General features: G+C 39.9%; 1 protein-coding gene across 3 annotated transcripts in view; it reads right to left on the bottom strand.

The window, feature by feature from the left end:
- Positions 1-14,635, bottom strand: part of Col14a1 (collagen, type XIV, alpha 1) — a 213,160-nt gene that overhangs the window by 186,986 nt on the left and 11,539 nt on the right. For all 3 annotated transcript variants that reach the window (XM_006520385.4, NM_001368422.1, NM_181277.4), the window contains exon 2: positions 4,538-4,662. In XM_006520385.4, coding sequence (XP_006520448.1) covers positions 4,538-4,625 — 88 coding nt within the window. In that variant the 5' untranslated portion in view covers positions 4,626-4,662. The remainder of the gene's footprint in view (positions 1-4,537; positions 4,663-14,635) is intronic.

The following is a 14,635-nucleotide window of genomic DNA, read 5'->3' as shown; positions in this document are numbered from 1 at the left end:
CCTGCCGTCCTTAACTTCCAGTCAGTGCTTGAGTGAACTTGATTAAAAAGTAAATCTGCGTCAGCTCAAATACTAATCTTTTCAAAAAGACAAAATCAAATGTAAAGTTTTCTTTGGGGCATGCATGGGGGGAGACTGGAGGAAGTCCCTTGAGTGGTGACATGAAGTTAGGCTCAACAGAAAGTACTTGTGTGTACAGGAACTCCACCCCAGAGGGGAATGAGAAAGACCGTCCACTTTTATCCTCTCTTTACTGTGGCTTGTTACTAAAAGCACAAAGGGCTTTGTCTTGCTGGGTTGCACTGTGCCTTGTTAATGGGACAATTTGGCAATCTTCCCATAGGAATCCATGGAAGGAAAGGCATTTTTATTATTCCCTAATCTATCTTCTCATTCGATAGATAAATTTCTGCTGTTTTCCATCTTCCTTCTCCCATGACCCCTTCCCTCTCGCCTCACTTTCTCCTTCTCCCTATCTCCCTCTTCTATCTCTCTCGCTCTGTCTCTCCCTCTATCTCTCTCTTGTCTCTCTCTTTTCTCTCTCTCTTCTCTCTCTTGTTTCGCTCTCTTTTCCTCCCCTCTTTCTCAACTCACTTGCAATATTGCTGTTTTTTGACAGGAGATGATTTATATAATGATTTGTCTAATGAGATATTTTCATTAATTACTTCTAACACTGTTTATACATAGGGATTCAACCAGAGACATCTTGTTGATGTCACCATCAGTGACACTGCCCTGGTGAAGAAGTAGATGGGTATCTAAAGCCAGGTCAAGCAAACTCCCCAAAACCCCCACATCACCACCACTACCACCCCAAACCCAAAACTCGAGTCCAGTGATAAAAGGAAAGACAAAGGCTAAGTGTTTTCATCTCAGTGGTGTGTCTGATAGGAAAAGACAGCTGATCCCTACATGAGCCTTCCTAGACCTCAGCAGTTCAGTCTTTTCCAAACTTGAGAGCATAACTTTTGTTTGCTTAAGTTTGCATAAGTTTGTTTGCATAAGTTTAATTAAATGAGCTACTATGTTATCTACTAGTAAATACATTTTAAACTGGCCAAAGAAAAATTAAAATTTTTGCAATCAAAAATCTCTGCTGATCCACTATGTTCATAGCAGCCTTATTTATAATAGCCAGAAGCTGGAAAGAACCCAGATGCCCCTCAACAGAGGAATGGATACAGAAAATGTGGTACATTTACACAATGGATTACCACTCAGCTATTAAAAAGAATGAATTTATGAAATTCCTAGCCAAATGGATGGACCTGGAGGGCATCATCCTGAGTGAGGTAACACATTCACAAAGGAACTTACACAATATGTATTCACTGATAAGTGGATATTAGCCCAAAACCTAGGATACCCAAGATATAAGATACAATTTTCTAAACACATGAAACTCAAGAAGAATGAAGACTGAAGTGTGGACACTATGCCCCTCCTTAGAATTGGGAACAAAACACTCATGGAAGGAGTTACAGAGACAAAGTTTGGAGCTGAGACAAAATGATGGACCATGTAGAGACTGCCATATCCAGGGATCCATCCCATAATCAGCTTCCAAACCCTGACACCATTGCATACACCAGCAAGATTTTATCGAAAGGACCCAGATGTAGCTGTCTCTTGTGAGACTATGCCGGGGCCTAGCAAACACAGAAGTGGATGCTCACAGTCAGCTATTGGATGGATCACAGGGCTCCCAATGGAGGAGCTAGAGAAAGTACCCAAGGAGCTAAAGGGATCTGCAACCCTATAGGTGGAACAACATTATGAACTAACCAGTACTCCGGAGCTCTTGACTCTAGCTGCATATGTATCAAAAGATGGCCTAGTCGGCCATCACTGGAAAGAGAGGCCCATTGGACACGCAAACTGTATATGCCCCCAGTACAGGGGAACGCCAGGGCCAAAAAAAAAAATGGGAATGAGTGGGTAGGGAAGTTGGGGGGAGGGTACGGGGGACTTTTGGGATAGCATTGGAAATGTAATTGAGGAAAATATGTAATAAAAATAAATTAATTTAAAAAAAAACCTTTAAAAGTGGAGATATGCCGGGCAGTGGTGGTACACGCCTTTAATTCCAGCACTTGGGAGGCAGAAGCAGGTGGACTTCTACGTTCGAGGCCAGCCTGGTCTACAGAGTGAGTTCCAGGACAGCCAGAGCTATACAGAGAAACCCTATCTCTAAGAATATCTCCAGAGCCCCTAAGGTCTCTAGCTGCTAATTGTAAAGTACAATACAATTCAAGTACAAACTCTGCTACCTTAATCTTTTCCTGTAAACTTCATCAACTGCACACATGTCAGTCCCACCTGGCTATCTCCCAAAACCCTCAAAACCCACATATTATCTAAGGAAGAATATCTTAATGTCTTCCACTTAAAATTCTTCTTTCATCTATTAATCTCTTCCACAAATGCCTTTTCAGACTCAGACCTTGTAGCTGAGACATAGAAGTTAAAGAAAGACTGCTTCTACTTAGCTTCACTAATCTAATGTAAACATGGGGACTCAGTAACAACAGAATAGCGCCAACTGTCCCAACCACTCAGGTGTCCGTCAAGGAGCTTTAGAGCCACCTCTTAGCTTCCCTCTGTTCTACCTGCCTCCACACTTAATCAGCAAATCAATTCCTTCTCCTCTACCTCTGATTCTTGCAGCTACACTTTAACTCTCCAGCCACATTGCCTATTTCAGGCTTTCAACACGCAGTTTATGAACAATCTGATATTTTAGCAGTCTGGCAACCTTGCTTACTCATGCCTATGCCTAAAACCCGTAGGAGTCACAAGTACAGGTAGAGTTGTTATCAATTTACTATATCTACAAAATAAAGTTATTTGAAAATTATCAACCATCTAATATCAACCTTTTCCAACCTTTGCTTTTTGCCACAGCCCCATGGGATATATTATCCATGTTATTATCTGTTAAATCGTTCATCTTCCTAGTGGCCAGTAAGCTTCTTGATAACCAAAAAAGAAAAGCCTTACTCAGCTTAGTTCTCTAACCACAGACACACAAAATGTGCCCCATCAGTCTTCACTTGAAATGGAATTCGACTGACAAGGTAAATTCAGTCAGTGCATCCCTGAAGATATTAGGTAGGAGACATCTACACCCGGTGACTCCACTCCAAAACAGAAGGTTCTAAATGAATCAAAGCCAAGGTGGTAACCGCTGATCATTTCAGTGACTTGCTTCATCCTAAGGACCTGTAAACTGCATCATGGAGGAGAGGGAGCAAGTTGCCTCTAAAAACATTTTCTTGCCAGTGTAAACAAGACAAACAGAATCTGTCTCCTGAACTACCCACCGTGTGTTCAATGAAGTGGTTGAAAATCTGACCACCAGCCCCAGGTGCATGCACAACAGCAGCTATTTGAACTTGCAAAGAATCAACTTCCATTCCTTTGCAAGCTTTGAAGAAGCAGGGTGTGGTTGTTCATGCATTTGATCTTCTAGACCCTCAGTTCCAGATATGAGATGTTAACCTTCCCGAAACCCCCTCATCACATTTGCTTTTTTTGCTTTAGTGATGAATATTTCCACTGCAGCAGTTAAGCTTCTACAGGATCACATGTTTGTCTAGTTGTCGTGGTGTACATACCATGTGCACTGGCTTCATGGCTAGCACAACCCTGTGTAAAAGGCCAGACAGTCAACGTGTTTGGCTTTGAAGGGCCACAGTCTCTGTCAGGACTACTATCCTTTGACACTGTAGCATAAGAGCACCTACGCACAAAATATAAGGAAATGTACATGTAATAACTGTCTTTATCCAGTGAGCCAACTGGCCTGTGGATGGTAGTTTGTTAACTTCAGACTTACAAGAAAGGGGGTTTAAAACAGTACAAATTTTGCTACCACAAAGAGTAGACTTCACAAACTGTTTTCTTTAAAAAAAAAAAAACAAAACAAAACAAAAAAACAAAAAAACAGAGTAAAGCCACGTATTGGTGGCAACGTCTATTAGACCCTTGACAATTTAAAACTGTGTTTAGTTTTTTTTAAAGCAGTATAATTAAGAACAAAGTTTGAAGTGATAGAAATATACACAGTTATGACAGCACACAACTTTAATCCCAGATCTTAGGAGACAGGGAAGGCAGAGCACTATATGTTTGAGGCCAGCAGGGTCTACATAGGAAAATCTAGGGCAGCCAGAACTACACAGGGAGGCTAGATCTCTAAAAATTAAAATAAAATAATGAGGAAAAAACAGGAATAAGATACACATACATATATGCTGTTGCTATTTATCAAAAATAACTGACCTGGAACATGCAGATTTGAGTCTCAAAGATTAAACTCTGAGAGTGTTTTCTGCAGCCTCTCCTAATCCACTACAAACAGTGAAGTCCAGTTTCTGGTACCATGGTAGCCCTGGGAGTAGTATGTTCTTTTGCTACACTGAAAACTGTTGATAAATGTAAAGGGATGAATTTCCTGCCTGGACACACACTTGAGCCAACAAAAGATTGTGAAGAGGGAAGATCCAAAGGGCAGGGTGGTTTTTTCAATTACCTTGTCCCCTGACAATGGTGCAGAAACAAGCAGCCGCCAAAAAAGCTAGAATCAGCCAGTCCCGCATCTTGCACTGCCAAATCATCATCTTATTTTCTGCCTCTTACATCAGGTGCAACAGCTGCCTGGAAACAGAGGGAAAAATGGAAAGTAAGCATATATTGTCATCCAGGGCAAGCATGAGGACCAACATGGCTTAGAATTGATAGGAAGCAACCAAATCCCTAGAGTGCTGGGTGTTTCATCTCAAATACAAGCTGATGGGGGAAAGCTCCTTTTCTCTTGAAAATTCTGTATTGTACACAATTACTTGAAATATTTGAGGGAGCTGAGAATGGTAGCATATACTTTTTATTCCAGGACTCAGGAGCCAAAAGCAAACAGATCTGTGTAGGTTGGGTAACAGCCTGGCCTAGATATCAAGTCCCAGACCAGACAGCACTACATAGTGAGACCCTGTCTCAAAAGAAAGAGAAGACATTAAGGTTTTAAGAGCCAGGGGTGATGGATGGCAACAAGCAAATAGTATCTTCCAGACATAGTGTGGTAATGTTCATATGTACTCACAGAGAATATGGTAGCATTGCACAAAGTCTAAACACAAATAAGGCAGATGGAGTCCCGAAGCTGAAATGGCCCATCATGAGGAAGCTATCTGTAATTGATACCTACTAACAAAGGAAACTCAGTTTTCTCCCATGGAGTGTCAGGGTATGTTCCATGCCCAAGAGTGGTTGACCAATACAAAACAAAAAATAAAGAAAAGAAAGACTTCAAGGCCCCCAATGGAGGAGCTAGAGAATATACCCAAGGAGCTAAAGGGATCTGCAACCCTATAGGTGGAACAACATTATGAACTAACCAGTACCCGGGAGCTCTTGACTCTAGCTGCATATGTATCAAAAGATGGCCTAGTCGGCCATCACTGGAAAGAGAGGCCCATTGGACACGCAAACTTTATGTGCCCCAGTCCAGGGGAACACCAGGGCCAAAAAGTGGGAGTGGGTGGGTAAGGGAGTGGGGGGGGGGTATGGGGGACTTTTGAGATAGCATTGGAAATGTAAATGAGGAAAATACCTAATTTAAAAAAAAAAAGAAAGACTTAAAACTGATATTTTTGTGGATTTTTTTTTTTTTTTGCCTCGTATTGCTTTGGGTATTTTTGTCTTATTGGTTTTTGCTTATTTATTTTGATTTTTGTTTTTGTGGAGTTGTTTATGTGTGTATGTGTGTGGGTTTCTTTTTGTTGTTTTGAGTGGGTTTTTTGGTCTGGTTTTTGTAAAGGGAGAGAAAGAGGAAAAGAACATAACGTTGGGTGGGTGGAAAGGTGGGGAGGATCCGGGGGAACTGTAGAGGGAGAAACATGAGGAAATATAATTTATAAAATTTCTTTTCAATAAAACAAAAGTTAAGACAAAGAAAGAAAGAGAGCAAGAGAGAGGAAGAAAGAAAGAAAGAAAGAAAGAAAGAAAGAAAGAAAGAAAGAAAGAAAGAAAGAAAGAAAGAAAGAAAGAGAGAGAGAGGGGGGAGGAAGGGAGGGAGGGAGGGAGGGAAGGAGGGAGAAAGAGAGAGAAAGAGAGAGAGAAGGGAAGGAAGAAGAAAAGGAAGGAAGGAAGGAAGGAAGGAAGGAAGGAAGGAAGGAAGGAAGGAAGGAAGGAAGGAAGATTGGGGCATTAGAATCAATTGAGATGTTGAGGCTACACTGTGAGTCTCTCCTGTAAAAATGTGTAAATTGCACAGTCTGCCTAAAACAGTGTCTTTTCCAATCATGTGTCCCTCCTGTATCCATCCCTGTAAGGTAAAACCTACTGCCACCTTACGGAATCTACAAACCACAAATGAGTCCTACCTTTCTTTATACTGGTGATCAAAGAGAACTCGCTAACAGGAAATCACTGCTCAATTTTTCCCCTCATGGGTTGAATAATCTCCAATCCTTTGATCTTTTCTCACAGCTCGTTTTTTCTCAAATATATAAGAATCTGAAACTCTTCCAAATATTTTTTTTTATGTTAGTGAAAGGTAAGGTACAAAAATAGGGTGAGAAGGAATAAAGAGGAAGAAAGAAGTCAGGAAAAAGAAAGGGCAGAAAATAAAAAGAGAGAAGGGACAGAGGGAAGGGGGAAAACTATATTGGTATTAATATAAAAAACCATTCTATTGGCCACTATTGGATTTTAGGTCGTTACATTGGAAAAATTCTGAGTTTTTTCCTGGGAGACTAAGGAGACATTTATAGCCATGGTAAGGCGTCTACACTCATATGTATTAATAACCCCTCACCCACGGTCCTGTGAGCATTCATAATTAAACGCAATAGTTAAATATTCACTAAACAGGAAGTAGGAGGGGACTAGTTGGGTAAAAGAAAGAGATCCGTTGGAGTGTAGAAGGGATAAGAGGGAGTGTGACAGGGATGGAAGTGTGATGAAAATAGAAACGGTTATGAAAATTTTCATAACAAAATCTGAAATATATATTATAAACTAAATATGCTTTTAAAAGCTTGTCTTAGTTAGGGTTTTACTGCTGTGAACAGACACCATGATCGAGGCAAGTCTTATAAAAAAACAACATTTAATTGGGGCTGGCTTACAGATTCAGAGGTTCAGTCCATTACCATCAAGGTGGGAGCATAAAGGCATCCAGGCAGACATGGCACAGGCAGAGCTGAGAGTTCTACATCGTCATCCAAAGGCTGCTAGTGGAAGACTGACTTCCAGGCAACTAGGGTGAGGGTCTTAAGCCTACACCCACAGTGACACAACTACTCTAACCAGGTCACGTCTATTCTAAAAAGGCCACACCTCCAGATGGTGCCACTCCCTGGTCCAAGAATATACAAACCATGACAAAGCTATAAGAAACTATCTCAAAAGTTTTGTTCTACAAGGACAACTTTATTCACAAGATCTAAGGCAACTTTACAATATAGAGAGCATTAGATACATACCAATACAGTGTAGCAACTTTATAATATATAGAGTATTAGATACAAACCAACACAGTGTAGCAACTTTACAATGTAGAGAATATAAGGTACATATAAACATAGTATATAAGAGAGACATGCCAGGTTTAAGGCACAAAATACATAGTTCTAATTACATTTTAGTTTCTTTTTTCTTTTCTTTTTTTAATTTTATTTTCTGATTTTTCAAGACAGGGTTTCTCTTTATAGTCCTGGCTGTCCTGGAACTCACTCTGTAGATCAGGCTGGCCTCAAACTCAGAAATCTGCCTGCCTCTGCCTCCCAAGTGCTGGGATTAAAGGTGTGCACCACCACTGCCTGGCTGCACTTTAGTTTCTGATAAATAGTAAATAATGTTTTGATGTAAGTATGCTCCATGGAATATTTTTAACATATTGGAGGGGACCCTACAGGTGCAGGCAAGGAAACTAATTGCTAAGAGGTGGAAATAAAAGCTTGATTTAGATCGACTTTATCAGCCTTGATCAAACTTCAGGGAGTCTGATGCCAGGCAGTTTACTGCCAGTATTATTAAACACAATATAATTTGGAGGGGAGAGTTGCCTGATGTAATACAATCTATGATGCACAAAAAATCATAATTACATTGAAACTCAACTCAGGGCACAATGAACCACAAGGGAATATCAAAGTTACAGAGTTTGTGAGACCCAGAGTAGGGAGTTGACTCAGGTAGAACAGATGAAGTACAACATCCTAGGAGAGCATTCCCACAACATCATTCTTCATACTGATATGCTCATACCTTAAAATATCTCTTCTGATTGATCCTGTGTCCTACTTGCATTTCTGATTTGGTAATAAAATATCCTGAGCCAAAAAGCAACTTAGTAAGAATGGTTTTATTTGGCTTACAATTCCAGGTTACAGTCCATCTCTTGAAGAGAAGTCTAGGCAAGAACTCAAATAACTATTCATATCATTTCCTCATCTAAGAGCAGAGAGAAAGGAACGCATTCAGCCTACCTGCTTGCTCTCATCTAGCTGTCTCCTGCCCTGTATAGTTCAGGACCTCTGCCTAGAGATTGGTGATGCCCACAATAGGCTAGGTCTTCTGACATCAATTAACAATCAAGACAGTCCCCAAAAAATGGACCCAATCTAATTAGTCCTTCAACTGAGGCTCTCTTCTTAGGTTATTCTAGGTTATAAATACAGACTCCCACCCCTAACCAAGAAGCTATCTGCAACTGATACCATTGGCAAAGAAAAACTATGGAGTCTCACCAGGTATGATGCTTACACTGTCAGGGCTGGCCCCAAGTCCAAGAGTAGTTGGCCAACACAAAACAAACTCAATGGTATTTTTGTGGACTTTTTGACTCTGTTTGCTTTTGGCATTTTTTAAAATCTTACTGATCTTTTGTTTGTATGTTTTGATTTTTGTTTTTTGTTGTTTGCTGGGGAGCAAGGGATATTGTGCGTATGTTCCTAGAATTTTGTTTGTTTGTTTTTAAAGAGAGAAGCAGAACAAACTTTTGTGGGTAGGAAAATGAAAGTGATTTAGGAGTAAACATAATCAAGATTTATTGTATAAAATTTTTTCGGTAAAAAATAAATCATAAAAATCAGGATTTTAAGAAAAAAGCCATCACAGATCCCAAAGATGTTTTCACTCTAAGAAGAGCTAAGAATATATTTATTCTTCTTTCCTGAGTGTAGTGTGAATATTTGTTGCTGATAATAAAAGTCCTCTTTCAATACATTTGACAGGGTCACAATTAGTTAGTATTTTAAAATTTTTAGGTTATTTCCAAACTTCTCAACCATGTATAAACACTGAAGTTAACATCCTTACTGATACTTTGTACTGATAATGTGCTTTGGCTAAATTCAAAATATGGAATTGCTAGGTAAAATATGATGTAAGTTTTGTTTTATGTTTTTGAAACTTGGTCCCAGTAGGTCACTCAGGTTGGCTTTAACCTAATTATCCTTTCTTCTTCGGTCTCCCAAATGGTGGGATTGCACACATATGCAACCAACTCCCATAAAGTACAGGTTATTAAACGAATTGCCCAAAGCAGTGTGGACAGTTACACTGATTTCTGCTCCCACAGCATCTTACAAAGTACCACTCCGTGTCACACCTACCATCACAGGGGTTGCTTATAACCTGATTGATAGGTAAATGTAAGTGTGACAGTCTCGTTTTAATTTGATTTCCAATGCCAGTAGATTAGTCACTTTTGCATATATCTGTATCCATATACATATATACTCTATATGCTTGCATATGTGTGTGTATTTGCATATTGCATATTTGTATGTTGCATATATTTGCATATGTATATGTATTTGCATGTGTGTGTTTGCATATATGTATATATTAACAAAAACAATGTGCCAGAATAACTTAAAGGAACTATTAGCTTTCTGCTAAGTTTCAGGAGTGTCAGTCACCATGACAGTGAGAAGATGGCAAATCAAAGCAGTTTAATCAAGTCCATGAAGACTTAGTATGGGAAGTATAGGAAGGCCCAGGGGAAGATGTTACACCTAAGCACACCACAGACACCCACTTCCTTTAACCAAGCAGGAAGGTCCACCACCTCCCAGCAATCTATTCAAAGTTTAAATATACTATATTAAACCACTATATTAAACCACTGGTTAACTCTGAGTCCTCATGATCGAATGGTTTTACTGTTTCCTGGGCAGGTCTCAATACAGTTAAGGTTAATATCTACCAATTAAAATTGACTATAATAGGGCCAAGAGAGATAGCTCAGTGGTTTACAGTGATGGCTGATCTCATAGAGGACTTAAGTTCACATACATGGTGGCTCACAAACATCTGTAAGTGACTTCAGCTCCAAAGCTTTGGATACCCTCTTATGACTTCTTTGTGCACATTTGTACACACAGGCAAAACACTCATATCCATAAAACAAAATAAATGAACCCAAAAATTTTTTTAAACCTTGACTGTCATTTTGGTGTAATACTTGGTAGAGTTTGGCTATTTTTTTTTTAATAAAGTCTGTTGCATCTACTTTTTTCTGAATTGTGAGAAATCTTTACATACTATTTATTTTAACTCATATTACTTGTACCATTTTTCTAGTTTATTTTTTAATCTTTTAATTTAATTTACTGGTCTTAGGTCTTGTCAGTTTGTTTGTTCAGTTAACTAATATGATTAAATGTTTTTCATCAGCGTGTCCAGTGTCATGGGAAAAATGGCCTCTATCTCAAACCAAATTTTATTTCTTATTATCTTAACTTTTCAATTCCAGAAGAGCATGGAATATCTCCATACTTGGATGACTAATGGGCTATTTGTAACACAGAAATACATTGCTTTGTAATGACACAACAGTCTAGATTAATACTACCTACTTTTACATCTTTTTTCAATCTCATGTCTTGTGTTAAATACACTTGTAACTAATGCTGCTGCTGCTGAGGCTGCTGTTGCTTCTTCTCCCCCTCCCCTTCCCCTTCCCCCTTCCCCTCCCCCTTCCCCTTCCCCTCCCTCTTCTTCCTCCCCTTCCCCCTCCCCCTCCCCCTTCCCCTCCCCTTCCCCTTCCCCTTCCCTCCCAAATTGCATGGATTTTTTTTTTTTAACCAGCAAAACTTCACACTTTCACCTGAAGTATATTGCTGGTGGTTGAGTTGAGGTATAGTTTGGTTTCATGCTTTTGTTGTTATTTTGTCTGTTTTGTTTTTAAGTCCTTAGGCAGGAGTTGTGGTACACAGTTATAGTCCTGGCACTTGGGAAGTGGAAGCAGAAAGATCATGAGGAGAGCTTATATGAGATCCTGCCTCAAAACCTAACCAACCCAGGATATGGGAGCCAGGAAAAACCATCATTAAGGGGTGAGAAGGATGTGGGAATGAACATACAAATACAAACGAATTGCATGATATTTATGAATTAACCTGTACAATGAAACCCATAATTCCAAAAGTTAATTTAAAAATGGATGCTACCTTAAAATGTATTTGTGGTGATGACCTCACCATCACATGACTATACTAAAACTTGACAAAATGTGCACTTGAAGTGAGAAAATAACAGGACATGTAAATCACACCTTAAAGTTTTTAAAAAGAGACTAGTGCCAAATACCCTTCATCATATCTTTCTTCTTGATCGTTCATTCTAATGAATTCTTTTGATACGAGTCATGTGTCATTGCAATATAGATGTATAAAAGACAATTCTTTTCTAATTTATTTATTTATTTTATGCATATGAGTACACTGTAGCTGCACAGATGGTTGTGAGCCATCATGTGGTTGCTGGGAATTGAGCTCAGGACCTCTGCTTGCTCCTGCCCAGTTTGCTCCAGCCCAAAGATTTATTTATTATTATATGTAAGTACACTGTAGCTGTCTTCAGACACACCAGAAGAGGGAGTCAGATCCCATTATGAATGGTTGTGAGCCACCATGTCGTTGCTTGGATTTGAACTCAGGACCTTTGGAAGAGCAGTCAGTGTTGTTAACCACTGAGCCATCTCTCCATCCCAACAATTACTTTTTTTAAACTTTCACATGATTGTGGTGGCCCTGACTATTTGACCAGGCCAGTTTGAAATGACAGATACTGCCATACTCTTGAGAAAGTTTCTCCTAGCTTACCCTTAGTGACACTCCATTTGATCTCTAAGTCATTTGTATTCTTGGACAACAATAGCAGCAGGAGAAGACTCCATCCCTTCAGTTTCGAGGAGACTAACTTAATGCAAGCCACCTGCTATATGCCAATGAACTGCTGACTGTCTTAAGCTTTAAACTGCCAGTGTGTTCTCTAGTGTAGATGGATGACTGCAAAGGCCAAAATCACACCAAATCAATTAAAGCTACCAAATTGTGACTCATAAATGAAGACGACTCCATACTAGCCATTGCTATAATTTTCTTGAAACGCAAAACTGGTATTTTCTAAGAATTTTTTATATTATTTATAGGTATGTGCATGTTTGTGTGAGCATATGCCACATGTGTGCAGTTGCCCTTAGAGACCAGAAGAGAGTGTTGGATTCCCTGGAGCTGAATTTATAGGTGGTTGGGAGATGCCCTCTGTGGGTGCAGGGATATGAACTCTGAAAGAGCAATAAGCACACTTATCATCTCAGCCAAATCTCTAGCCCATCTTAATTGTCCTTTATCTTTAAATGAAGAGCAGGAGTTTGTGTCTCTCTGTATAGTGTTAGCTATCCTAGAACTTACTCTGTAGACAAGTATGGCTTCAAACTCACAGAAATCCACCTACCTCTGCTTCCTGGGTGCTGGGATTAAAGGCATATGCCATCACTACCTGGCTTTAATTTGTTTTTAAAGACTCTCACTATGAAGCCCAGGCTGACCTTGATCCTCTTTCCTCAACCTCCCAAATGCCAGTGGTACAGGTGTGAGCCACCATGCCAGGTTTATATAAATTTCTCTAGCATTTCTACTCTGAGATCTTTTATAGCAGACTATCCTGAGAAAATCTCTTCCATAGCAGGAAATTAGTAAGAGTTGCTCTTTCTAATCTCCCAGTTTATAAATCTTGGCAAGAGACTCTGATATATGAATGTTTAATACAACATATCTTGCTTATTGAGCCTCAAATATTTTAAGTTTCTCTCATGATACTTCTCCCTGGCCTGAATGTTCCTCTTCTGAAAGATGCTAGCTTTAGCATTTTTAGATGTAGCAGATCTAATCTAGCAAAACACATAATAACTAGGCTTTAGGCTAGAGGCCGGGCTGAAAGATAATTTTTCATCGACTCTGGAAAAACTTCATTAAGAGAGAGATAAGGTCCCTAAGAGTCCTCTCCAAGTGTATAAAAGCTATAGCTAGGTAGAAAGTCAGTGCTGCCATCGGGTTGTGACTGTTGACACTAAAGCCCCGTGACCTGCTTAGAGGAGCTTCCTAATGCTATACTCTTGGGACATAGCCTTGTTAGTGGCAGCCACAAATGGTCTCAAGGTTCAGCTGGGTTTTCCTGGAAGAGGAATGTCAGGGTCATTTGGATCTGAGTCCAGACTATCCTAGGAATTTTCTTCCCATTTTGAGCCATAGATCTCATCTTGCTTTTCTGGCTTCTTCCAGACCCTCCAGGGTCATTCGCCTTTGTGATCTAATCCAGTGCCTTTTCACCAGGGGACTGGAAATAAAGGAGGAGACTTTCTGTTTGCAGCGCTGTGATACTAATAATGGGGTCCTCACCCCCACTGAAAATGCCATTGGGGGAGGCAATTGCTTCCTGCACACTGCCCAGAATGAACGAATACTTTGGTGACCACACAAAGAGGGACATTTAGTTACTCCGGACGGGACCTTCTGCTCTCCTTTGCAGCATCACATGCTGTCAAAGTAGCTTCTCTTAGGATTGCACAACACACAAAAGGAGATCCAGGAGATGGTCTCAGCTTGCATCTCCACTTGGGAGCTAGCCCATTGCTACTCATTGCTTTATCCAAATTCTCATAACAGTGACTTAGCATCCAAGGTTTTGAAGACTAAACCAGGTCCCCATGAGGCAAGATTAGGACAATGATTCATCAGAAGGATCCCAAGGTTCTGTCCGTCTGTGTGAGCCTCCTGCACAGAGTTCTGGTGCCAGAATTTAGTCCTGGATTGAATTTGTGCCGCCCATTGGTGCATTGGCTCTCCACAGAACGTCTTTCAACAGCTGCCAATCAGACATTCCTGGTCCAAAGTCTCCTCTGGGGAGATTCCTCCCAGGCTCACACACCTTTGTTGCATTAACTTAGTATCATTTGCACACTAAGTCCAACTTGTGCTGCTAAATTTGCAAGCTGTGTCAATAACCAAGGTTGACTTATAGTTTTCTTGAGTGTCACGATTATTCTGGCTTCATAAGAAAAGCTAGAAAGGATCCTAATATGATCTTTGTCCTGGCCAATGACCCTGCATCTTCTTGATGCTGATTCATGGACATTTCCATTTTCTCTTCCTCTCTTATTTTAGATCTACTTCATTTTCGCATGTCTTGGCTCTGGTTTAGATGTCTGCACATAATTTTTTTCTTCATATATGGATTTTCATGTTCACTAGAGCGCTGAGGCACTATCTCAGCTCCAACTGTTTCTTTTCCACTTATAATCACAAAATCAGTATGTTTTGACAAAAAAAAAGATAAA

Source organism: Mus musculus, chromosome 15, assembly GCF_000001635.26.
Source record: "Mus musculus strain C57BL/6J chromosome 15, GRCm38.p6 C57BL/6J".
NCBI classification, from domain to species: domain Eukaryota; kingdom Metazoa; phylum Chordata; class Mammalia; order Rodentia; family Muridae; genus Mus; species Mus musculus.
The sequence above is the reverse complement of the archived record's forward strand: the minus strand, read 5'-3'. Positions and strand labels throughout refer to the sequence as shown.